Source organism: Scyliorhinus torazame, chromosome 10 (genome assembly GCF_047496885.1).
Source record: "Scyliorhinus torazame isolate Kashiwa2021f chromosome 10, sScyTor2.1, whole genome shotgun sequence".
Taxonomy (NCBI): domain Eukaryota; kingdom Metazoa; phylum Chordata; class Chondrichthyes; order Carcharhiniformes; family Scyliorhinidae; genus Scyliorhinus; species Scyliorhinus torazame.
In genome coordinates, this window is record NC_092716.1 from 21,690,793 (window position 1) to 21,718,601 (window position 27,809).

Here is a 27,809-nt window from a genome sequence, read left to right on the forward strand (position 1 = left end):
ACACATAATCATGTCAGGTTGTTCTGACGAAATGTCACTCAAATCGCCCCTTATTGTGGTAGTTTCCTGAATCAAGGCTAAACAGTCGTGGCCAGGTGCGTCTTCATGGACAGGGGGACCACTAAGAAAACAGGCTGGATTGATAGTGGTACAGTATTTAAATGTCAGACGTGGATTGTTCAAAAGGTATATCTCATACCTATTCTGACGAGCTGCGGTAAGATGCTGACCATTCGCCCCATATCCCTGGCATGGTACTGGTCATGGACCTGACGTATAATATGAGGGCTTACCGAAGCTGACTGTGGCCATAAATGTGGTGATATTGTAACAAAATCGGCTGTACCTTCTTTTCCCGTGACTGTGGCTGTAACCTTGACTGGCCATTCGGTCTCAAGTAATGGCCGGTATTTGTCCTCCAACTCCCTGTTTCGTCCAGTTCTGTCATAGGCCAGGGTAACGTGATGCAGTGATAGTGGCTGTTCAATGTCTAACGTCCACCACTGGGGGGTGATAGAAATATAGCACTGTTGTCTCATCCTCCTCTTCGCTGATCCACCCACCCAAAGTCACTATATTGGAGCTCCTGCTGGTAAACTACCATTTCTGCCGCTTGTTGGGATCGCAGATCATCCTTTTTCATTACATACTCAGTCTTAACCTTTGTAACTGAGCCTCCTTCTTGGCCTACACCCTCCTTCCAGTAAAATCTGACTGCCCTTGCCATCTGGGAAGGGTCGTTCTCTGTCCAATTCATGTTATTACATTTCACAGCAGTAACCACAGAAGGTGGTAGGCAATGCATTAACATAGCACAGTATTGAGGGGAATTCGGACCAGTTTGATACAGCAAATCGCCTGACTGCCCCCGGTAGATTTCATTAAAACGCCCCAGACATTCCTATGGCTCATCAATCTTCCTAGGTTTTAGGTCTAAGATAACAGAAAGATTTATGGGCCTTTGAAATGTGCTATTCAACACATTCAAGATCTGTGTCCTTCTTTTCTCTATTTGCTCTCTTTTTTTTTAAACTTAAAAATGTTTGAAAATTCAAATTGAATTACTGCAACTTGCAAGCTTAGCTCTGATCTCAACTCAGAACTAAATTTACAATTTGCTTAACACAAACTTGTATAACATTTACAACTTAATTATTTCTTTATCTTAACAATTTTTTTTTTAACAAGTTTTTTTTCTGTTACATACACATAAGTATTAGCAAAATCAACTATCATAAGTATTAGCAAAATCAATTATCATCTCCAGATTGACACTTTTTAAAATGGTGTCCATGATCTTCTTTAAGTTTCTATTAATCTCCAGATAAAATGAGATAAACCTTATTTCAAGTAAGTAAAATTTAAGATTCTGGCAATTTCAATCAATTGCTTTCGAAAATAATAACTTTTATCAAAGAGGTGGAGAAACCCACTGGTTTCCTTTAATTAATTCAAAACGTAACTTTGCTGGTGTTCACTGACTCAAAGGAAAGGTATCCGATTACACTGCAGACTGTTATCTCAAGGCCTGAGTGAGAAGCACTGTCTGTTTTCAACTCCGCCTGCTGCTGTTAACCCTTTGAGAGACTTCTGCTTCAACCTCACAATCTCAACTAGACCTCGGAACTTTACAGTCCAAGGAGACAATTTTAGCTTAATCAACTATATATTTAAAACACTCACACATAGAGTTGAACCATCTTCAGATTTAAAAACAGTTATACTGGACTGAACCCCCATCTAGTGAAGTCCCATCAGCCCCTGAACCCATATAATAGACTGAACCTTTATTATTTAAAGTCCCATCAGCCTCTGAACCCTGATAATAGACTGAACCTTTATTATTTAAGTCACATCAGCCTCTGAACCCCGATAATAGACTGAACCTTTATTATTTAAGTCACATCAGCCTCTGAACCCCGATAATAGACTGAACCTTTATTATTTAAAGTCCCATCAGCCCAAAACCCTAACCCAAGCCGAAACAACAATATGAAATCCCATCAATTAAAGTGCTAATCCCCAGACTGACCTGTGATTTCGTCGAGGCGGTCTTTCTGTGCCAACCGCGAGTGACCAGACTAATCAGACGATAAGAAGAGGGGAACAATCAATGCTGGTCGTTTTCCATTTCTACATTGAGGGCCCTTTGTTCCCGTCCTCCTGTTCATAATCAGTCTAATTCTGATTTCGCAGTTGGAACAGGATCGCCCTGAGAAATCCCGGTTTTCGGCACCAAATGTTGATCTCCAAATTTCTTTCTCTGTCAGTCTGGCCTCAATAAAAGTTGAGACGGATTCGCACGTAAACAGAAGTTATTTATTTAGCTTGCAAGCTTGAATCATCTTACAGAAATGTAACAGGACATCCTGCCTCTTACACTCCAGAAAACGACTGACTAAAAGACAAAGAGATCTCTGCAAAATCAATTCAAATGGTATCAAGTTTCACATACTCGACGGACATAGGTCAGCCTAGGTCCCTCCTGACCTGTTTAATCCATTCTGATTGGCTCACTTCCAATCCCTTTCTCTGGCCCCTATCAATGCAGTCTCACTCTCATAGACACACCTCGTCCTGCTTTTTTCATGCGGTCTCGAATTCCTTTGTCCCTAACTGCAAAAATCAAAGTGGCTTATTTCTACATTACATTAACTAGTAACTCTAAAGTAACAATTTTATATCACATTCGTCATTGGCACCACGGAGGGAAATTTTCAGGCCTCTTCATGATGCATGTAGATAATGTTTTGTGGGGTGGTAGGAGTGAATTTGAAAATACTGCTATTAATGGGCTTAGAACGGGGTCAAGATTGGAAGTGAATTCTGGTGTATTCAATACACTGGGTTAGAAATCGGGCAGAGTAGTTTGCATGTCACTCCCTACATCAGCAGCCTTACTTGGAGGATATTAACCCCGTAGCAATTTCTCATAGTCGGGCCTCACAAAAGGATAAGGTGCCTTCTAAAGACCAACTGCGAAGTTTAATTGGGCAGCTGAATAGGTTCGCGAGACAAACCAGGCCGGGCGCCAGTTTTGATGTTTTAGAACTGAGAACTAAAATGAACAATCCTAAAGTTGAAGAATTTATTCGAGCAAAGAAAACATTGGTGAAATTATAGTCCTGTGTTTTGAAAATTCCCATCTTTAGGATATATTAGACAACTGAAATTGATGTTTATAGTGATGCATCTCATGCTAATCTCTGATGGTTTTCTGGTGCGGGAGGATTTATAATTTTTCTCCTGGGGAAAAAAGTTAATGTTACCCTTTGGTATGGGAAACTAAAAAGATGCGAAGAGTGGTAAAAAGTACATTGGCAGCATTTGCCCGAGTGACACTTGCCCTAGGGAGGCAGTAAATATGGCATTTTTTAATATCCAGGATACTGACTGAAATTTTAAATGGAACAGGCCATTCTGGAACAGTACCTATAGAGTGTCACATAGACAATCAAAGGAATTCTCCGGTCCGCCAGCCGCGTTTTCCTGCACAGCGCGCCCTCGCCAGCAGAGGGTTGATAGCAGTTACCAATTGTTTGACTGTCTGATGAAAAAAGAGGTCCAGCTCGAAGTTATTACTAAGTGTTAAAGAGGGGTGTCTTGTTAGCACTGCTGCGTAACGGCGCCAAGGACCCGGCTCTCTGTCTGTGTGGAGTTTGCACATTCTTCCCGTGTCTGCGTGGGTCTCGCCCCCACAATCCAAAGATGTGCAGGGTAGGTGAATTGGCCATGCTAAATTGCCCCTTTATTGGAAAAAAAAGAATTGGGTACTTTAAATTTATTTATTTTTAAAAGAGGTGTGTCTTTTCCTTTAAGGAAGAGAATGTGATTATTAATTAAGATTGGGTGTATTTATTGTAGAAAAGAAAATGTATACAATTGCGTTATGGAAATACACATCGATCTTGATTTTTTTTTCTAAAGAGGGGGAACCTGTTAGGAAAGAGTTAATGTTCTCCAGTGCTTAAGTTAGAATTGGAGCATTAATTGTTTAATAGACCATACTTATTGTTTGATCGACTGAACATATTTACAAAGAGGATACAGGTGGAATGGAGGTATGGTTGGAGCAGTGATTTTTGAACACAATAAACCTGGAGTTGAAGAAATCAAGATTTGCTCGCTAGTTCTTAGCATAATTTTACCATTGGAGCAGTAACAGAGAGAACGGAGCTAACGTTTTAAGCCTGGATGGCTCTTCATCACAGGTTTTTACAACAATTGACAATGGTTTCATGGGCATCATTGGACTTTTAACTCCAGAATTTTATTGAATTCAAATGTCACCATCAGCAGTGGTGAGATTCGATCCCGGGACCACTGAGCATGCCTTGGGTGTTTAGATTACTAATCTAATGACAATAACACCACGCCTTTGCCACTCCTGAAGCACAAAGGAAGAGAAGGGTTAGGTGATAAAACTGTGGGTGACTAGGCTTTCACGGCGGGCAATGCAAGATCTTGAGGCAGTGGAAGGATCAGATGCAGGGGAGGAAACAGAGTATGAAGTTGAACAGCGGATAAAGGTTTTGTCGCCTCTTGAGTTTAGCCTGCGATTGCAGCCAGGGAGTCCAGGCTCGTGTTTGGATGTGCTAGTTTCATTAAAAATGTCATGATAATGTGACTTCCACTGAGATTGTATGAATCCATTAGAAAGAATGTGGGAGTGTTGTGAAGAAAATGGGATAATAACATTCATCGGAAAGGCAAAAATGGAGTATTATGGGAAAAAATCAAAAGCAAGGATCTGGAGATTCCCAAGAAAAGTCTAAAACTAAAGTCTAAAGTAAACTAAAACTTGGTTGGAAAGAAAATGCCATTTTGCATTTGTATGTACTCATATATTTTCACAGTAACTTCATTGCAGTGTTAATGTGAGCCTACTTGTGACAATAATAAAGATTATTATTATATATGAGTTGTGATATATGCAACTTTTCAGAATGTTTAATTCCGAATATTTCTTTTTTATTATTAGTGAGATTCTTTTTCTCAACAAAAGTGGGGAAGGGAGTTAGCTAGTGCGTGAATTGTCATCTCCTCTGGTTGAAATGGGCTGAAGGTCAACGTCTAGATAAGCATTGTGGAAGATTATACAAAGAACCCACCTCAAAGGTCTTTAGTATTGATGCGAAATGATCAGAATAACCGATGCGGAACCTTTTTTTTCCTTTAGGTAGAGAAGATTGTCGATAAAAGGAAAAATAAAAAGGGGAAATGGGAATACCTTATACGATGGAAAGGTTACGGAAGTAATGAAGACACCTGGGAACCAGAACATCACCTCCTTCATTGTGAAGAATTTATCGATGATTTCAATGGACTCAATGCTTCCAAAGAAAAGCGAACTAAATCAGGGAAACGGGGAAGTAGCCCAAGGCAGGTGTTAAGGGACAATCACGGAACTTCTCCACTGAGGGCCTATGAATCCGCAAAGGGGAAAGGAGGAGCATTGCGAAGAAAGCGGACTAATAATGCACATCAAAGGCAAAAACGGGGTACAATAGGCAGAGATGGAAAACATACAGCTGGAGACCCCAAGAAAATCATTGCTACTAAAACGGTGCATTACAGAACGACGGCAAGTGGAGTACAGATTATGACTTACAGAAAGACTGACAACTCATTTCAGAATGGCGACGCTCGACACAGCAAAAATGCATTAGAGTTTGACAATACCTCAAGGCAACAGAGAATGAATGTGGATATAGGAGAGCAGGACTTTGCAGAGGATGGAGAAATTGCTGATTCTCCTATAGTGAATGGAATAGGTATGTGATAGATATTGGTCTTACAATGGCGACATGCTATTCAGCCCAGCTAGTCCACATTGGTGTTTATATGGCACTGTTCATTGATGTGCAAACGTTTGAAAATTAAATGAACGTTTTTCGTTTTTGCTCGCAACATGCAGTCATGATTCGAATTTTCTGAGGATTTAGTTAATCATGCCTCACTCTTCGTAATTTTTTTTTTAGAAATAGATTGCTGGTTGCTGACAATAATGTGCGTTGACTAAATGTAATCATTAATCCGCAGATTAGTATTTCACAAACACTTTATTTTAATAGGGATTTCCAATGGGCAAGCCAACATGCCGTGTTCTGTGAAGAGGAAGCTTGTGGAGGAGAAAGAAGACTATGTGTTTGACAAGCGGCTCCGATGCAGCGTTCGACAAAATGAAAGCAACTATCGATTCAGGGACATTGTTGTAAGGAAGCAAGATGGTTTTACACATATATTACTCTCTAGCCAAACATCGGACAACAATTCATTAACGCCTGAGGTAAGGCCTGTACAACGCTGTTTCTTAATTAATGTATGACCACTCCTGATCACTGATATGCTGCTAAAGTATGAGGCACAAACCTGAAATTAAAAAAGCTTCATTCATTTATTCAATGTGCGAAGAAATAAAAATGCTAGACAGGGAAAAACATAAGCTTGCCCATCAAGGTTGTCCCACTCTGTGATGGCCGGAGTCACCATGAATAATCACTCGTTCCCTTCCTGCCACCACCCCCTGCTTCTCTCCCCCCTACCCCAACCCTTCCCTTCCTTGAAATCCTCGGGGAGGAGCCATAAGACAGCAAATGCGAATGGGCAGTGAAGGGATACAATTCTCTAGAAAATACCTCTCCCAACGCAATACAAGTTAGTGCAGGTGACCACATGGATGTTACCTATAAAGCCATTTAACCTCCTTTATAGGTCTGGAATCAGTCCAGCACCTTTTCGAAGGTGTACAGAGTGTCAACTGCTAAATTTATACGCAAGGTCTTTTTCAATGTGGTTTGCTGGGTCGAAATCTGAAAGAACAGTGAGCAGCAGTCTCGTGCCGAAAATGTCATGTTTGTCCGATCACATCCTAGCATCTGCTCTTGAGTGAATCCAGATAATGGGCTTGTTATATTTCTTTGTCGCCGCAAAGGGAAAAGGTTTGGGGGTGCCCACACTCTGGATTCTTGTAAAATCCAGATGAGACGTTTATTCAGAGATGTTGCTCAATACAATCAAGATGGCGGTCCACTCAAAACCCGTGCAAACACTCTGCTGACGTCACTACACATCACGTGGCGCAGGACCAGCAAGAATGTATTCCCAGACACATGGCGGAGCTATTCCACTGTGGAAAGAATGTGGAAAATCTCAATTCTTAGCCACCTGATGATGAGTTTCTCTTGTGCAGTTTGATCTCAAAAGTGATTGAATAACTCGCCTTGCTTGATGAGCTTTCCACAAACTGTAAGCCCCCTCCCTGTGACGTTATGTTTTCTGGCACCCTTCCTGAAGCCACCCCCTTTTTCAGCTTGGACTGGCACTCCCTCATTCTCCTGCCTCCCGTGACAAACCAAAACACAGCTGGTCCACGACATATCCTGAGCCTTGTTAGTCTGGAGACCTCACATAATCCCACCCCCTCCCTGCAGTAGGCCTCCCGAGAAATTTCCCCGTTCTATAGAACACAGAACATACAGTGCAGAAGGAGGCCGTTCGGCCCATCAAGACTGCACCGACCCACTTAAGCCCTCACTTCCACCCTATCCCCGTAACCCAATAACCCCTCCTAACCTTTTTTGGTCACTAAGGGCAATTTATCATGGCCAATCCGCCTAACCTGCACGTCTTTGGACTGTGGGAGGAAACCGGAGCACCCGGAGGAAACCCACGCAGACGCGGGGAGGACATGCAAACTCCACACAGACAGTGACCCAAACCGGGAATCGAACCTGGGACCCTGGTGCTGTGAACCACAGTGCTAACCACTTGTGCTACCGTGCTGCCCAATGATGTTTCATTCGAATCCTATTCATTTTGTTGTCAGTTCCCTTTGACTTTGCAATTCGGCTGCAGTTTCTTCGAGCGAGGGCTGCAGAAATGGTTGGCCCGAATTCCATCGCCCCAGTGGAGATTGCTGGGCTGGAACCATGATCAGCAACCCTGGGATGATATTTTGATTCCACTCCCCTTGCCTTGAGAGGCCAATTGCGGTGTGTCGCAGCAGTTCGAGCTGGGGTCTGCCAGCAACGCACTGTTTGGGGTGTGCAAATGCCCCGAGTCAACATTGGTTTAAAGATGGTTCAAATCCAGTCCCTGTGGCTGATTTGGGTCTTTTCAGGTTCTGCTTGTAGCATTACAAATGCGGGGAGAAAAGATAAAACCGGATTATCAAAATCACTGCAAACTATGAGTAACATGTACTGCCTATGCACCAGCCAGGAGACATAAGCCAATCACGTGGGAGCAGCAGATTGCTAACAAGGTTGCTGCACTGCTCGAGGTGTGTGATTAAATTAATAGCAGCTCCTTTCTTACCCACACACTGTGTTCTGCTCTCAATTATCCATCTCTTGGCCTGTGGTTGCACCTCTCATTTGACAGGTAAAAGGCGACTAATTAGTCCTAAACTACAGAAAACCCTGACAAAAGAGCTTGTTACCTTCAGCACTGCGAAGGCCAGGCTGTTGCCCACCTGACCAATTCTCCCCCGTTTCAAACATTCAACGCCGTAACTCGGTAATTCCCTGCTTCCTACTCTTGAGGCAAACAGATGGTGAAGTAGATTGAGGAGCTGGTGGAACAGTGGGAAGCTCGGAATCTCATAGAGCCTTTTTCGAGTTGGGATGGCGACTACTGGTTTGCAAGGAAGAGCATCGTGCCTCGTCCCACTCCCCTGCCTCGTCCCGGTAACCTTGCATAGCCTTCTCTTTTCAGATAACAATCCAAATCCCTTTTGAATACCTCGCTCAGACCTGCCTCCACCACCCGCTCAGGAAGTTCATTCCAGACTCCAACCACCTTCGGTGTGAAAAGAATTTTCTTCACATCACTTCTACTCCCTTTGCCAAGTATTTCGAATCTATGCCCTCCAGTTCTTGATGCTCGATTGAGTGTGAACAGTTTCTCACTATTTACCCTATCCCTACCCCTCAGGATCTTGAATACTTCTGTCAGTCTTTACTCCAATGAATAAATTCCCGGCTTCTCCAATCTATTCTCATAGCTACAGTTCTTTTTATACCTGGAATCATTCTTGTGAATAATGAGGCAACATTGACCTTTGGCTGTGTTTTCAATATTATCATTGTCCTCTCCGTGCTCGGATGTAGAATATTCAGCCCTGCTTTCTGACCCTTCCAGGTCACTCCCCACAAGATGGTCGAAGTATTGGTGGTCTGTCATTTCCCCGCAGGAGTCCATTCACTCCTTCATATGATTGGGTCCTCTTTTCTCAAAAGGAGAGACTGCTTGTTAGTTCTTTGAATTAAGTTCCAACAAAGTGCATTGGCAGATTTATGTCATCTTTTCTCAGCTTCATCGTGAAACAATTTCTTAATGCTCCACCCACCTGTCATAATATCCACTCATGTATATAATGAGATGCAGACAGGCAGCGACTGACACACAGGGTAACCAATGAACACACACGACACAGAATAACCAATAACCAGACAGGACACCACCACTATAAAACACACAAGGCATCAAGACTCTCCCTCTCTCTCACGGGATACAGCTACAGAGATAGTTAGAGTGCACAAAGCAGTGAGCACCGTCTCCATGTAGCAGAGAGCTAGTCTGGTCAAGCCAGTAGGAGGTTATCAGTTAGATTAATAGAGTGTCAACCCACAGCAGATTATGTACAGCAATCAGCAAGTTCAATAAAACAGTGTTGAACCATCTCCTGTGTCGGAAGCCTGTTCCTAGTCTCACTGCATCCAGTTGCAGTCAATGTTAAACCAACTCATATAACACATCACCACCCACTCCCCCGTCCATGGGTCAACACCAAAGGAGATGATCAAGGCAGGTGTGTTTACATCTGAGATGATCACAGAATACCAACAGTGTGGAAGGAGGCCATTTGTCCCATCGAGTCTGCACTGACCCTCTGAAAGAGCATCCTACCTAGGCCCACTCCCCTGCAAACCCATAACCCCACCAAACCTTTGGAGACTAGGGGACAATTTTTAGCATGGCCAGCCACCTAACCTGCACATGAACGGAATGTGGGAGGAAACAGGAGAACCCAGAGGAAATCAATGCAGGCATGGGGAGAAAGGGCAAACTCCACACAGGCAGTGACCCAAGGCCGGGATGGAACCCGGAACCCTGGTGCCGTGAGGCAGCATTGCTAACCACTGTGCCACCGTGCCGCCCTATCAAAATGTTAATCACTCTTATCTCTGCCTCCAAGTATACAGGCCAGGGCAACTGCATTTGACGTGCCCAAGAAGCTACACGCTCAAAGACAAACGTTTACAAGGGTTGTCTTGACAGAATTACGGAGTATCCTGAGGCCAGATCTTGAATTAACTTCAAGGATGAGTCGGTGACTGTCAGGGTGACTGCCGTTTGATAATTTGTTGCTCTTAAGTTCATTTCAAACAACGGCTTCTTTTAACTTTGTAAAACCTCCCAAGGTGGTGCCAGCACCCAGGGATACCTGTCAAACCCCCCGATTCTCAGTTTGCATCCACCATCAGGAGGCACTCGATGCAATATTTGAGCCAAGCTAAGAAATTTGATTGGTTTCCATGGGGACGCTAATGAGAATCAGTAAAAGGTTGCTGCCATGACTCAGGTACAAGAAGACGCCCGATAATAAAAAAGACCAGAAGGTCAAATAAATGAATCATTTAGGTACATACCTCTGCTACAGCAGTGATCTGCATCCGTGCATAGACCCCTTGCAATGATGCCCTCAACCTTGCATCGACCTGTGAACACCACAGGATTTCATCCCAACACCATTATTCTGGCTTATCTGAAATGCACTTTATCTCCAGTTCTCGTAAATTTTGATAATCCTAACTCTGCCCCATAGCTGTGTTTCACCTTTGTAAGTTCCACCACTGAATGTGTGCGGTATGTGTCATAGAATCATAGAATTTTACAGTGCAGAAGGAGGCCATTCGGCCCATCGAGTATGCACCGGCTCTTGGAAAGAGCACCCTACCCAAGGTCCACACCTCCACCCTATCCCCATAACCCAGTAACCCCGCCCAACACGAAGGGCAATTTTGGACACTAAGGGCAATTTATCATGGCCAATCCACCTAACCCGCACATCTTTGAACTGTGGGAGGAAACCGGAGCACCCGGAGGAAACCCACGCACACACAGGGAGAACGTGCAGACTCCGCACAGACAGTGTCCCAAGCCGGGAATCGAACCTGGGACCCTGGAACTGTGAAGCAATTGTGCTATCCACAATGCTACCGTGCAGCCCATCTACTCTCTGCGCCCGTGCTGCTTTTGCAAGTGAAGTGAATGGCTGGAGGATGTCAGGGTTTGCCTCTGGAGATGGTGGTCACCTCTTAGGCTGGGCCTGTCAACAGCCCTGCCCCTGCAGGTGGGGGGTGAGCTTTTCTGGGCTGGCGTGTATTTTTTTTGGGGGGGGGGGGTGTCACATCTGGAGTCAGTTAAAGTGAACAGCTGGATGTTATGGCTCCCACCCTCTTGTGTCCCCAAGCACTCGGGACTTCCCTAGCATGTCTGGAGACCTGAGCAGAAGGAAACCATTGGACCGCAGTGAATGAGTTGAAACCCTTCACCACAAATTGGCAATCTGATTCTGCAGGAGGCAAGGACGGTTGTCGGCTGGAGGATGTCTTCTGACTCAAGTAACAAATCTTGAGTTTGGAGGTGGAAAGTGCTGCAAATGTCCTCTCGAGAAAAGAAAGGCTTGCATTGATATAGTGCCTTTCACGATCTCCAGACGTCCTGAAGCCATTGCAGTACCTTTTTAAGTATTAGTCACTGCTGTCATGGCGGAAACACAGTGGCCAATTGGCACACACAGCATAGCCACAATCAACAGATGATAAACTTTATTTATGAAGTTGATTGTGGGATCGGCCTGGACACCAAAGTTAACTCTCCAGCTTTCCATTCAATGGCGGAGTAGTCGATGGGTCGAATGGTTCACTTCTGCTCCCTATGTCTTATGATCTTTTCAAAATAGTGCCGTGGGATCTTTCACATTTAACTGAGAGTGCAGACAGCAACTTGTCCAAAGGACAGAATCCCCAACAGCATACACACCACCTCAGTATTGCACTGGAATGTCTGCCTGGTTTCTTTGCTCAAGCCTTCAGGTGGAACTTGAACCCAGAACCTTTGTAGAGTACGATCAATTATTGGAGGTTAAATAGTTGATGGGGAGATGCTTGCCTCTCCTAGACAGCAGGACACCATTAAGGACGATCAAAAGCTCCCAGCATCAAATACCATTGATGTGGTGTAGATCCAACATGATGTGCACCAGAGCCACTATTATATTACATTAGTTCGCTGACTTTGCTTTATAAGGGGAAGACAGCTTTCAGCCCTGTTCACGGCACTGAACAAAATAGCAGTCCCACCTACACTACAAAGGCTAGAAGCCCTGACAACATTCCAGCAATAATAATTGAGACTGGAGCTACAGAACTAGTTGAGCCCCTGGCCTAGCTGTTCCAGTACAACTACAACACCTGGCATCTACCCAACAATGTGGAAAATGGCCCAGGTGTGCGTTGTTTACAAAAAACAGGACAAAATCAACCCGGCCAATTACCACCCCATCAATCTACTCTCAATCATCAATAAAGTTTTGGAAAGTATCATCAATAGTGCTATCAAGAAGCAATTACTCAGCAACAACATGCTTATTGATGCTCAATTTGGATTCCAGCAGGGCCACTCAGCTCCTGACCTTATAACCTTAGGCCGAACATGGCCAAAAGAGCTGAACTCCAGAGGTCGGGTGAGAGTGACTGCCCTTGACATCAAGGCCGCATTTGACTGAGTGTGACTCAAGGAGCCCTCGCAAAACTGGAGTCAATGGGAATCAGGGGAAACTCTCCACTGTTTGGAGTCTACCTAGTACAAAAATAGATGATTGTGATTGTTGGAAGTCATTCATCTCAGTCCCAGGACATTGCTGCAGGAGTTCCTCAGGGTGGTGTCCAAGCCTCAACCATCTTCAGCTGCTTCATCAATGGCCTTCCCTCCACAAGGCCAGGATAGGGATGTTTGCCGATGAAAAAGTTCAAACCAATCACAACTCTTCACATACTGAAGCAGTCCGTGCCCATGTATAGTAAGACCAGGCACGGGCTAACAAGTGGCAAGTAACGTTCGTGCCACACAAATACCAGACAATGACCATCTCCAATAAGAGAGAATACAACCATCTCCCCATGATATTCAATGGCATTACCTTTGCTGAATCCACCACTATCAAAATCCTGGGGTGTGACCATTGTTACGATTCCAACTGATGTTAATACTGGGGAAACGGAGTGGAACCCCAGCTCGGTAGATCGTAATTTTTATTTTTTTATTTGGAGATGTGGGACTCGATTCGCCGGTGCCCCAACCGCCTGTTTCTCGGCGGCGCGCCGTCCAGTGACAGTGGGATTTTATACCCCCCCCCCCCCCCCCCCCTTGTCAGTGCGATTTCCCATTGCAGCCCCGGGAAATCCATGGGGAGGGGGGGGCGCTGCCGGCGGGAAAGGTGAATCGCAACGGGCGGAGAATTCTGGCCGTGGATAAGCAGGGTCGTAGGACTGACTGATGATTTATTTTTAATGGAAGAATAAGATTAACTCCAATGCACTACTCCTTCACCCACCTAAATCTTTACAGATGTACATAGATTTATCAGCATTACACAAGTTGGCAAAATAGATCTTCTACTCTAATGTTCTTAGTAAGTACACAGTCCATGTAAACCTATAGGCAAAATGTGGTCAGACACGCCATACTCTGAAACCAAGTGACAATTACCACCCAATGTAACTTCTGTGAATTTCACATCCAATCCCCCAACTGGTCTCACTGGAATCTGACTTCCACATGAGTATTTCCAAACTCCACTTTAATAACCTGTGCCCGTGCAGAGCTTACGGAGTCGGGACAATTGTATTCCCAGAGTCCTTTGTGGAATACGCGCTTCCCCGCTAAGGAGGCGGGCAGCTTAATCAATTCCTGTGCAAAGCTGGCCAGTCGGGAACCGGTCAGTACTATCGGAAGCCTGAGAATAAAAGTTTCGCCTTTTTGTCAACTTGGTGTGGACTCCGCTTTTTGTATGAACAAAATCCACTCTCAAAAAAAAAAATCATGCCTTGGAATCTTCTTCCAAACAAGGTTTTCTCTCGGATTCCTTCACCAAGGATCCACCTCCAGGATTTCACCTCTCCTTTCAGTATTCCTCTCCCTTGGATTTCCACGTGCAGTCAATCTCCCACACAATCTCTCAACCAGCCAAGGGAGCCAACAGGACATCACTGCTTCACCAGGTGTATTACGATGTCATCAAACTTTTGATTTACCTCCGATGTCTGGCTTCTCACGTTAAACCTGGTTCTTGCAGCTGCCTCTTTAACTCGGAACACTTTCTTTGCTTTTTACTGTAACTTCAGCAAACAGGACATGGTTCAACTTCTCTCTCGTTTTTTGCTTCTGGTAATTTAACTATCTTCCTGAGACCCACTTGTTGCCCCAACCCCTTGGTTTCTGAACTTTCTATTGTTCTTTTGGGGAGTCTGCTTTTTCCCAGCTCCCTTGTCCTGTCCAGCTTCTCCTGGGTTAAAGTGACAAGTAACTCAAAAGGTCTTTCTGACCTTGGATGGTCCCTGATTGCCATTGTCATCAATGAGGAGTCCCGAAAAGGTGATTCAAAAGTAGTTTACTTCCTACTTGCAGCAGCTCAGCAACAGTCGAAATCCCCAGCCGGGACCATCCTGAGATGTCAGCTCATTCCTGGGTCAGCTTTTATTTCGGGTGTTATAAACCCCATGAGACTGGCGGGGACGACCTAACTAATCACCCTGCGAGCCTCGTGGAGTACGAGCTCCCCAACTGAGGGGTGAAGGTCCATCAGCGGGACAGGTAACTGAGGACCTTAAATACCGGGCCAGGTAGGAGCCGAGCTGCAGAGTAGTCCCGATTGGAACTATTACTTGTAAATACTTTACTTTTCTAATAAACCATTTGTTTGACTCTCTTTTCTGAACTCTTCTGTGACTACTAAATTGGCGATGAGGATAAAGTGGAACAACAGTCGGCGCTGCTGATCATTTGGAGCACAGCCGCCTTTCTTTGCGAAGGAATAAGGTTTGCAGCATTTTGAAAATGCCGCTCTCTGGCAGACTCCATACACTCGATGCAAGTGTAGAGGACCGGACTCAGTAATGTGGAGCCTATGCACAATTTTGTTAAGACGAATAGTATGGTTGGAAAGACCGCCAGATGGTAATTCTTCTTGCCGCCTGTGGTGCCCCACTTACAGCATCACAAAGAGCCTGATGTACCCCACGGCCCCAGACTCCCAAGACATTGAAAGAACTAGAGGCGCTCGTACCAAACCACTACTATCCCAAACCGTCAGTTTTTACAGAGGTACCGATTTAATATGGCCGAGTGGATTCCAGGGGAGTCGGTTACTGAGATTTTGGCATGATTGCATAAATTAGCTGAGATTTGCGACTCAGACCATCCCAACCCGAGATGCTACGGGACCGCGTTGTGTGCGGAGTAAATAATATGGCGATTCTGCAGAAATTGCTGGCTGAGCTGTTGCTGGACCTAAAAAAGGCCATTGAGGTCTCCCTCTCATGGGGGGGAGCAGGGAAGGGAGTCCAGGAACTCCAAGGGATGGAGGTAAACAGCGTAGGACACCACTGATTCCGTCACACATCGCCCCCTGGGACTGGGATCCCGGGAGCCCGCCCTGGCTTGAACATACCCGGGACCAGGTCTGTTGGTCAAGGGCCATACAGCCAGGCGGAACGCCTCCCTGGGAGGACGTTCCAAGGCGGAGCGGTACTTGTGGCTAGCGAAATCACTGGGAAAGGAAACCGCAAGTCAACCGGAAAGCGCGCTGCCCTACCCGAGGGAGGGGCCAGCCCAGAGCCCGGACATTCCACTTAGAACAACCTGATGATGAGGAATGTATGCAATTGAATGACATTGTCATGCCACAAGTTGTCCACATCAGGATTACCGTGCCGGTGAATGGCCACCAGTTAGAGATGGAGTTGGATATGGGGGGTCAGTTCAGGTAGACAAGGTTGCAAGAAAGCATATGGAATGCTCTACTTCGTTGGCAGAGGTATATAATATAAAAGTAAGGATATAATGTTTGAATTGTGTAAAACACTGGTGAAGCCACAACTGGAGTATTGTGTGCAGTTCTGGTCGCCACAATACAGGAATGATGTTATTGCTCTGGAGAGAGTGCAGAGGAGGCTTACAAGAATGTTGCCAGGGCTAGAAAAGTGTAGCTATGAGAAGAGATTGGATAGTTTGGGGTTATTTTCCTTGGAGCATAGAATCATAGAATTTACAGTGCAAAAGGAGACCATTCAGCCCATTCTATGATTCTAACTCCAGTTGGAGCTGGGCCAATTCCAGCATTATGTAACCATTAATACCCACAGGAGCCTCTACGAATACATTTGGAGTGTCTTCGGCTTGCCTAATTTTCCAGCGTGTTATGGAGAACATCCTGAGAGAGCTACCGCATGAGGCGGTCTACTAGGATAACGTCCTGATCACCAGAGGCACCGAAAGGGAGCACCTGAGCAACGCGATACAGTTGTGGTCGGTCTTAGGTCTCGTAAATTACTACAGGAAATTTATTCCTGATGTAGCGACCATCCTTTCCCACTGCACGCATTGCTGAAGAAGCACCAAGAATGGACTTAAAGAGCACCTCAGGAGGAAGCTTTTGCCAGGGTAAAGCTTCTGTCCAGATTATTGACACCCCTCCAAGCCTCTTTTGGTGACGTGCGACGATTGCCTTATGGAATCGGAGATGTATTGTCCCATCGCATGGCTGATGGAAGAGAAAGGCCGATTGCATTTGCGTCAAGGACATTGACCTCTGCAGAGCGCAATTACTCCCAGATGGAAAAGGAAGGGCTGGCCGTGGTATTCGCAGTGAAGAAATTTAATCCGTCCGTGTAGGGGCATCGATTTACCATTGTGACGGACCACAAGCCATTGCTAGGGCTTTTTAAAGAGGACAAGGCAATCCCGCCAATAGCGTCCGCCAGGATTCAGCGGTGGGCCCTGTTGCTTGCAGCATACGAGTACATTGCGAGCATCCCCCAGGCACGCAAATTGTGAACACGGACACGTTGAGCAGTCTCCCGCTGCCAATGCACTTTCCTCTCCACCGTGATCCAACTAGGTTGTTTTGACACTTACCTTTATGGACACCTTGCTGGTCACCCAGATACGAGACTGGACGTTAAAAGATTCCGTATTGGTGAAAGTATACCACATCATCTTACCCAGGGTATCGAACATGAAAATGCTAGTCCGCAGCTGTGTGTGGTGGCCAGGCTTGCATGACGCGATCGGACCACTGTCCCAACAATGAACCACATGCCAGGAACAGCAAAAATTCCCGCCAGCCACCTGCTGCATCCATGGGAATGACCGTCTAGACTTGGTTGCACCTGCACACGAATTTTGCCGTATCTTTCCAATGCCCAATATTTCTGCTCCTGGTTGACGCCCATTCGGGGACGGTGTCCGATGGATCCCAGGGACAGTGCGACAGCACACTGGACCAGTTTCGTACCAGGTGAAGGCACGAGAACAGACGGTGCGGAAGCACCCTGACCACCTCAGGACCAGGGGACCAGTGTTGGGCCATGCCCCACCAGAGGAACAGTCATCCAGCTGGTGGCCTGAGGGCGTCACCCCTGGGGGCCCCAACACCGAGATGCGTGAGGTGGTAGACTCCGGCACGGAAATGGAGACCAGGGCATCTGTGGATTATGACGGCGATCAGTCAACAGTGGTGGTAGCCCTCTTGTGGTTATCAAGGAAAAGCGTTCCTCGACATGCTGTACGCCCCCTGACCCAGTCCCGCAGCCACTGAAAGTGCAGCCGCTGGTGAGGAGGAGCTGGCGTCTTCCTGCTCTACCTTCTTTGGAGGGACGTACGGACAAGGAGGGGGAGGGATGCTATAACCGCCACCGAGTCCCACAGGGATGACTCGATTTAATCTCCCCGTGAGCCTCTTGCAGTACGAGCTCACCCGCTGAGGCCGGAGGTCCATCAGCGGGATAGTTAACTCAGGACCGAAGACTGGCCCAGGTAGGAGATGAGCTGCAGAGTAGTCCCAACTGGAACTGTTACTGAGAAATACTTTACTATTGGCCAGAAACCATTCGTTCGACTCTCCTTTCCGCACGCCTCGTGACTAGTGGAATGAGTAAGCCCCCTGTTGGGCCTCCACCCCTCAGCGGGGGAGCTCGTACTCCACGAGCCCGTGAGACTCGTGGGGGTTATAAACAGTTGCTAAGCAACAACCTAGTTTTCCTTTAAACCCTGTTTGCTTTCAGATTGTAAACCCATTACCAAATAGGCATCGGAACCAACCTGCAATCATTAATGCTTTCAAATACAGAACCACAAAATTGTATTTGCTTAAAGATATGCCACATTTCTACTACCCGCAAACGCAAACATAAATTACTTAAAACTACCTCTGTTTCCTGACACCATTGTCCTGAAACTGAACTGGACCAACCATATACATACGGTGTCTCCCAGAGCAGCTCAGAGGCTGGGAATCATGCAGATTGTAACTTAACTCCTGATACACCACCCCCCCCCCCCCCCACCACCCCAAAGCCTGTCCACCATCTACAAGGCACAAGTCAGGAGTGTGATGGAATACTCTCCACTTGTCTGGATGAGAGCAGCTCCAACAACACTGAAGGAGCTCAACACCATCCAGGACAAAGCAGCCCCGCTTGATTGGCACCCGTTCCACATCATTCACTCCCTTCCCCCCCACGCACAGTAGCAGCCGCGTGTGCCATCTCCAAGGTGCACTGCAGGAACTCACCAAGACTCTTTTTATAACACGGAGGGAGTAGCGCAGTGGTATTGTCACTGGACTAATAATCCAGAAACCCCGGGTAATGCTCCAGGGATCTGCATTCGAATCCCACCGTGGCGGATGGTGAAATTTGAATTCAATAAAAACTTATGATGACCATGAAATCATTGTTGATTGTTGCAACAACTCATCTAGTTCACTAATGTCCTTTAGGGAAGGAAATCTTCCGTCCTTACCTGGTCTGGCCTACATGTGACTCCAGACCCACAGCAATATGATTGACTCTTGTATTGGCCGAACAAGCAACTCAGTTCAAGGGCAATTAGGGAAGGGCAGTAAATACTGGCCCAGCCTGCACAGCCCAGATCCCATAAGCGAATAAAAGAAACGTGCCAAACTAGTGACCTCTCCTTCACCTAGAAGGACAAAGGCAGAAGATACCTGGGAACACCACCATCTGCAAGTTTCCCTCCAAGTCACTCACCATCCTGACTTGGAAATATATCGGTCGTTCCTTCAGTCACTGGGTCAAAACCCTGGAACTCCCTCCATAGCAGCACTGTGGCTGTACCTACACCACCTTCTCGAGGGCAATTAGGATTGGGTAATAAATGCCAGTGTCGCCCACACCCCATGAAAGACTTCTTTGAAAACTTTGGTTGGACTGCAAGATCCAGGCCGGTGGATGTTTCATTAAAAGGTGACAGTTAAATTATTCAGCAAAGTCAACAAGTTCATTCTTGTCACGACTACCAAGCAGCCTGGGAACATTGGAACAGGACGTAGACCATTCAGCCACACAAAGCTGTTCCATCATTCAGTTAGATCAGTTCACAACTGCCTGTCCTTCTGGGAAGGGAATCTGCCATTCTTACCACAGAGTGCTGAATTTGGTGCATTTGAGTGCTATAGTGAGAGTTTGGTGACTGAGGGAGTATAAGGCTTCATTTTTATCTAAAGTCTAGTCTTTCTTTTATTTAGTTAATTAACTTAAAAGTTGCTGTTTGGTTTAGAAGAAGGTGAATTTTCAATCAGCTTTAAACAAAGCTTCTACTTGTAGGCACTTGCAGCTGGAGCTTGTTAATTAGTTAATTAGATTAGGCCAGTTTTCAGAGGTATTCACAGTATAAAAGTGATCCCCTCCAGTGCAGACTTTGTTTGCACTGAGTGCTGAATTTGGTGCATTTGAGTGCTATAGTAAGAGTTTGGTGAGTGCTGAATTTGGTGCATTTGAGTGCTATAGTAAGAGTTTGGTGACTGAGTGAGTGCTGAATTTGGTGCATTTGAGTGCTATAGTAAGAGTTTGGTGACCGAGGGAGTTAGGTGAGGAGGGAGTAAGGTGCTCCTTTCATTTTGTTTCCGACATTTCCGCAAAGAGTGAGAAGAGAGCCAGGTGTTTACAGAAACTGGGAGCAGAGTCGGAGGGCGGAGATCCAGTTGGTCCACAGGACAGCTATATTCTGTAAGGTAATAGGGGATGGAGGCTAGGCCAGTTGCATGCTCCTCCTGTAGGATGTGGGTGGTGAGGGATACCACCGGTGTCCCCGCTGACTATACCTGCGGGAAGTGCACCCAACTTCAGCTCCTCAAAGACCATGTTAGGGAACTGGAGCTGAAGCTGAATGAACTTCAGATCATCCGGGAGGCAGAGGGGGTGATTGAGAAGAGTTACAAGGAGTTAACCACACCCAAGGTACAGGACAAGAATAGCTGGGTTACAGTCAGGGGGAAAAAAACAAACAGGCAGACAGTGCAGGGATCCCTTGTGGCTGTTCCCCTTCAAAACAAGTATACCGTTTTGGATGCTGTTGGGGGAGATGACCTACCGGGGGAAGGCCCTAGCGGCCAGGTCTCTGGCACTGAGTCTGGCTCTGGGGCTCAGAAGGGAAGGGGGGAGAATATAAAAGCAATAGTTGTAGGAGATTCAATGGTTAGGGGAATAGATAGGAGATTCTGTGGTCGCGAGCGAGACTCCCGGAAGGTATGTTGCCTCCCGGGTGCCAGGGCCAGGGATGTCTCGGATCGTGTCTTCAGGATCCTTAAGGGGGAGGGGGAGCAGCCAGACGTCGTGGTGCACATTGGTACCAACGACATGGGTAGGAAAAGGGGTGTGGAGGTAATAAACAAGTTTAGGGAGTTAGGCTGGAAGTTAAAAGCCAGGACAGACAGAGTTGTCCTGGAATGGTGTAGGAGGGAGGGCTTCAGGTATTTGGATAATTGGAGCGCATTCTGGGGAAGGTGGGACCTGTACAAGCAGGACGGGTTGCATCTGAACCAGAGGGGCACCAATATCCTGGGAGGGAGGTTTTCTAGTACTCTTCGGGAGGGTTTAAACTAATTTGGCAGGGGAATGGGAACCGGATTTGTAGTCCAGCAACTAAGTTAGCCGATATTCAGGACGCCAAAGCGTGTAATGAGGCAGTGGGGAAGCGAACACTGACAAAGGAGAGTACTTGCAGGCACGGAGATGGGTTGAAGTGTGTATACTGCAACGCAAGAAGCATCAGGAATAAGGTGGGTGAACTTAAGGCATGGATCGGTACTTGGGACTACGATGTGGTGGCCATCACGTAAACTTGGATAAAAGAGGGGCAGAAATGGTTGTTGGAGGTCCCTGGTTATAGATGTTTCAATAAGATTAGGGAGGGTGGTTAAAGAGGTGGAGCGGTGGCATTGTTAATTAGAGATAGTATAACAGCTGCAGAAAGGCAGTTCGAGGAGTATCACCCTACTGAGGTAGTATGGGTTGAAGTCAGAAATAGGAAAGGAGCAGTCACCTTGTTAGGAGTTTTCTATAGGCCCCCCAATAGTAGCAGTGATGTGGAGGAACAGGTTGGGAAACAGATTTTGGAAAGGTGCAGAAGTCACAGGGTAGTAGTCATGGGTGACTTTAACTTCCCAAATATTGAGTGGAAACTCTTTAGATCAAATAGTTTGGATGGGGTGATGTTTGTGCAGTGTGTCCAGGAAGCTTTTCTAACACAGTATGTAGCTTGTCCGACCAGAGAAGGGGCAATATTGGATTTAGTACTTAGTAATGAACCAGGGCAAGTGATAGATTTGTTAGTGGGGGAGCATTTTGGAGATAGTGACCACAATTCTGTGACTTTCACTTTAGTAATGGAGAGGGATAGGTGCGTGCAACAGGGCAAGGTTTACAATTGGTGGAAGGGTAAATACGATGTTGTCAGACAAGAATTGAAGTGCATAAGTTGGGAACATAGGCTGTCAGGGAAGGACACAAGTGAAATGTGGAACTTGTTCAAGGAACAGGTACTACGTGTCCTTGATATGTATGTCCCTGTCAGGCAGGGAAGAGATGGTCGAGTGAGGGAACCATGGTTGACAAGAGAGGTTGAATGTCTTGTTAAGAGGAAAAAGGAGACTTATGTAAGGCTGAGGAAACAAGGTTCAGACAGGGCGTTGGAGGGATACAAGATAGCCACGAGGGGACTGAAGAAAGGGATTAGGAGAGCTAAGAGAGGGCATGAACAATCTTTGGCGGGTAGGATCAAGGTAAACCCCAAGGCCTTTTACACATATGTGAGAAATATGAGAATGACTAGAGCGAGGGTAGGTCCGATCAAGGACAGTAGCGGGAGATTGTGTATTGAGTCTGAAGAGATAGGAGAGGTCTTGAACAAGTACTTTTCTTCTGTATTTACAAATGAGAGGGGCCATATTGTTGGAGAGGACAGTGTGAAACAGATTGGTAAGCTTGAGGAAATACTTGTTAGGAAGGAAGATGTGTTGGGCATTTTGAGAAACTTGAGGATAGACAAGTCCCCCGGGCCTGACGGGATATATCCAAGGATCCTATGGGAAGCAAGAGATGAAATTGCAGAGCCGTTGGCAATGATCTTTTCGTCCTCACTGTCAACAGGGGTGGTACCAGGGGATTGGAGAGTGGCAAATGTCGTGCCCCTGTTCAAAAAAGGGACTAGGGATAACCCTGGGAATTACAGGCCAGTTAATCTTACTTCGGTGTTAGGCAAAGTAATGGAAAGGGTACTGAAGGATAGGATTTCTGAGCATCTGGAAAGACACTGCTTGATTAGGGATAGTCAGCACGGTTTTGTGAGGGGTAGGTCTTGCCTTACAAGTCTTATTGAATTCTTTGAGGAGGTGACCAAGCATGTGGATGAAGGTAAAGCAGTGGATGTAGTGTACATGGATTTTAGTAAGGCATTTGATAAGGTTCCCCATGGTAGGCTTCTGCAGAAAGTAAGGAGGCATGGGATAGTGGGAAATTTGGCCTGTTGGATAACGAACTGGCTAACCGATAGAAGTCAGAGAGTGGTGGTGGATGGCAAATATTCAGCCTGGATCCCAGTTACCAGTGGCGTACCGCAGGGATCAGTTCTGGGTCCTCTGCTGTTTGTGATTTTCATTAATGACTTGGATGAGGGAGTTGAAGGGTGGGTCAGTAAATTTGCAGACGATACGAAGATTGGTGGAGTTGTGGATAGTAAGGAGGGCTGTTGTCGGCTGCAAAGAGACATAGATAGGATGCAGAGCTGGGCTGAGAAGTGGCAGATGGAGTTTAACCCTGAAAAGTGTGAGGTTGTCCATTTTGGAAGGACAAATATGAATGCGGAATACAGGGTTAACGGTAGAGTTCTTGGCAATGTGGAGGAGCAGAGAGATCTTGGGGTCTATGTTCATACATCTTTGAAAGTTGCCACTCAAGTGGATAGAGCTGTGAAGAAGGCCTATGGTGTGTCCGCGTTCATTAACAGAGGGATTGAATTTAAGAGCCGTGAGGTGATGATGCAGCTGTACAAAACTTTGGTAAGGCCACATTTGGAGTACTGTGTACAGTTCTGGTCGCCTCATTTTAGGAAGGATGTGGAAGCTTTGGAAAGGTGCAAAGGAGATTTACCAGGATGTTGCCTGGAATGGAGAGTAGGTCTTACGAGGAAAGGTTGAGGGTGCTAGGCCTTTTCTCATTAGAACGGAGAAGGATGAGGGGCGACTTGATAGAGGTTTATAAGATGATCAGGGGAATAGATAGAGTAGACAGTCAGAGACATTTTCCCCGGGTGGAACAAACCATTACAAGGGGACATAAATTTAAGGTGAAAGGTGGAAGATATAGGAGGGATGTCAGAGGTAGGTTCTTTACCCAGAGAGTAGTGGGGGCATGGAATGCACTGCCTGTGGAAGTAGTTGAGTCGGAAACATTAGGGACCTTCAAGCAGCTATTGGATAGGTACATGGATTACGGTAAAATGATATAGTGTAGATTTATTTGTTCTTAAGGGCAGCACGGTAGCATTGTGGATAGCACAATTGCTTCACAGCTCCAGGGTCCCAGGTTCGATTCCGGCTTGGGTCACTGTCTGTGCGGAGTCTGCACATCCTCCCCGTGTCTGCGTGGGTTTCCTCCGGGTGCTCCGGTTTCCTCCCACAGTCCAAAGATGTGCAGGTTAGGTGGATTGGCCATGATAAATTGCCCTTAGTGTCCAAAATTGCCCTTGGTGTTGGGTGGAGGTGTTGAGTTTGGATAGGGTGCTCTTTCCAAGAGCCGGTGCAGACTCAAAGGGCCGAATGGCCTCCTTCTGCACTGTAAATTCAATGATAATCTATGATTAATCTAGGACAAAGGTTCGGCACAACATCGTGGGCCGAAGGGCCTGTTCTGTGCTGTATTTTCTATGTTCTATGTTATGTACCAGGTCTGACCTCCATGTGGTTCCAATCCACTCTAATGTGGTCGACTGCCCTCTGAAATAACCTAGCAAGTCATTAAGTTGCACTAAACCTCAGGGCAACTTAAGATTGACAGTCATTGCCATCCTCGCCAGGAGCATCTCAAATCCCAAGCATTCATTTCAAATCAAAAATTGTAATTTCCACTTCACTTAGGCAAGACAACCGAGCCCACGCGACACTGTCCTGTGCACTTTATATTCTCACAATTTGTGTACTTCTAATCTGCTCTCATTGATGCCACCTATGTACTCAACACAGACCAAGGGCAACACGTATACTCTATCCATTCGACGCTGCGCCAACACTCTGATCAAAGTGATTTCCCTGCATCCTCTTTTTGCTTGTGGCTAGTTTGCAGTGTTGGACTGCTTTCTTGCGCTGAGCACCGGGGTATAGCGGCATCAGTTGTAACACTGCAGAGTTAGATCGTTAATTAGATTTCACACTTCACAAACCTGCGGTGTACTGTGGTTTCAATGAGGCTCAATCTAGAATGCGTGCTCAGGCGCATCGCACTTCATGATTTTGGTATAAGTTTGGGAAACGGTGTTTCAATCACAACTCTAACATTAGTTCTACCTTTGAACTATGTATTCCAAGAAATCTATCACTAAATCACAGTACATCATCTATACATAAAAATCACATCGGAATAACTATACAAACTGCAAAATACACTTAATTCTTCTCAATCTCTTCTGTCATCATGGTTATATTATCTTCACAAATTCTTCCAAACGTTTTATTAATTTAAACATAATAAACTTAATTAATGTCACAAGTAGGCTGACACTAACACTGCAATGAGGTTAGTATGAAAATCCCCTCGTCGTCACATTCCGGCGCCTGTTCGGGTACACTGAGGGAGAATTCAGAATGTCCAATTCACCTAACAAGCACGTCTTTGAGGACTTGTGGGAGGAAACCGGAGCACCCGGAGGAAACCACGCAGACATGGAGAAAACGTGCAGACTCCGCACAGTGACATAAGTGACCTCTAACATTTCCCAGGCCATCAGATACATGTGTGAGTAAAATTGACACATTCTATTACCTCCATTATCAGAGATGGTTCTGCCTGAGGTCCACTTACACAATTGATCCATAACTCGTCATGTGCTGATCACACGAATAGCCCAGGACATTCGAGGTACATCGGTAGTGTAAACTCTCATACACACTCAACTCCCATTGACACCTAACCCACTGCTTCTCTGTGACTCTATCTGGGAATGAGTAAGCATGTGCTGGCTTGCCGCAGGGCTTCACTGTCAGCGTACTGGGAACGTGGCGATAATGTATACCTTTACCTGGTCTGCAATCTGATAGCCGTCTATCCAAGTCAAGAGTATCATGACTATTTTGGTTGCCTGGTCCTCATTATTAGTGTTAACTTCACGAGGGAGCTTGAGGGATCCAAATGTGGCGACTTGCTAATTGCCAGCCATCCCCCCTGTGACGAGACGTATGCGTGGGATTTGCTTCAGCATCTGGCTGCAGAAAGATTTAGACAGTTTAGGAGAGTGGTCCAAGAAATGGCTGATGAAATTCAACGTGGGCAAGTGCGAGGTCTTGCACTTTGGAAAAAAGAATAGAGGCATGGACTATTTTCTAAACGGTGACGAAATTCATAATGCTGAAGTGCAAAGGGACTTGGGAGTCCTAGTCCAGGATTCTCTAAAGGTAAACTTGCAGGTTGAGTCCGTAATTAAGAAAGCAAATGCAATGTTGTCATTCATCTCAAGAGGCTTGGAATATAAAAGCAGGGATGTACTTCTGAAGCTTTATAAAGCATTAGTTAGGCCCCATTTAGAATACTGTGAGCAATTTTGGGCCCCACACCTCAGGAAGGACATACTGGCACTGGAGCGGGTCCAGCGGAGATTCACACGGATGATCCCAGGAATGGTAGGCCTAACATACGATGAACGTCTGAGGATCCTGGGATTATATTCATTGGAGTTTAGGAGGTTGAGGAGAGATCTAATAGAAACTTACAAGATAATGAATGGCTTAGATAGGTGGATGTAGGGAAGTTGTTTCCATTAGCAGGGGAGACTAGGACCCGGGGGCACAGCCTTAGAATAAAAGGGAGTCACTTTAGAACAGAGATGAGGAGAAATTTCTTCAGCCAGAGAGTGGTGGGTCTGTGGAATTCATTGCCACAGAGGGCGGTGGAGGCCGGGACGTTGAGTGTCTTTAAGACAGAAGTTGATAAATTCTTGATTTCTCGAGGAATTAAGGGCTATGGAGAGAGAGCGGGTAAATGGAGTTGAAATCAGCCATGATTGAATGGTGGAGTGGACTCGATGGGCCGAATGGCCTTACTTCCGCTCCTATGTCTTATGGTCTTATGGACAGCTGGCATGCGTGTGAAAGCCTTGTTCAAAGCTCATGCTGTCTGGCCTTCACCCTTGTTAAAACTGGCAAAGTCTGCATTTTTAAAATTTCAACCCCAATAAGTGATATCGTTGAGAAGATTAGTGAGAGATGTGTCTATGTATTGCACCGGAAACCACTGTATTATCGCACTTGATGACTTTTTCTGCTTTTTGTTTTTGGCTGTTAATTATTGTGACTGAGAATAATTTATCATCAAAGCGGTATTGGAAATAATAATAGTCGCAACCATAAAATCGGTTCTTGATCCAAAGGCATTACCTATGACTATGGTGTAGCAATAGCCCTGGAACAGATTTATTTCGAGCACAATGATGTTTTACATTAAAATCTAGAACGAGAGGTCACAGATATAGGTTGAGAAGTGGTAGATTTAGAACTGAGATGAGGAGGAACTACTTCTTGCAGAAGGTGGTGCATTTGTGGAACTCGCTGCCCCATAGTGCGGTGGAGTCAGAGTTATTAAATGGTTTTAAGAAGGAAATAGATACATTTCTGATTTTAAAAACGGGTTAAGTGGACATGGGCAACAAGTGGGAAGGTGGGTTTGAGATCTGGAAGTGATCAGCCTTGACCTGATTGAATGGTGGAGCAGGATCAAAGGGTTGAATTGCCTCCTTCTGCTCCTAATTCCTATGTTCCTATAATCATTTGAAACGGTAAAATGTAACGTGAAAATTAGCGTTTTATCCCCACAATAGAAACATGGCACTTAATTCCCTGGGATGGAATTTTCCGACCCTGCCGTGGTGAGAGCCACTGCGGGCGGTGAGCCAGGTCAACCAAAATTCCATTGGCTGACGGCAGCACTGAAAAATGCTGACCCTTGACTGTTTTT

At 45.8% G+C, this 27,809-nt stretch overlaps 1 protein-coding gene across 1 annotated transcript in view; it reads left to right on the forward strand.

The window, feature by feature from the left end:
• LOC140430385 (chromodomain Y-like protein 2) overlaps positions 1-27,809 on the forward strand; it is a 177,859-nt gene that overhangs the window by 104,109 nt on the left and 45,941 nt on the right. Inside the window, exons 2-3 of the mRNA XM_072517842.1 lie at positions 5,180-5,774; positions 6,075-6,289. Coding sequence (XP_072373943.1) covers positions 5,180-5,774; positions 6,075-6,289 — 810 coding nt within the window. The remainder of the gene's footprint in view (positions 1-5,179; positions 5,775-6,074; positions 6,290-27,809) is intronic.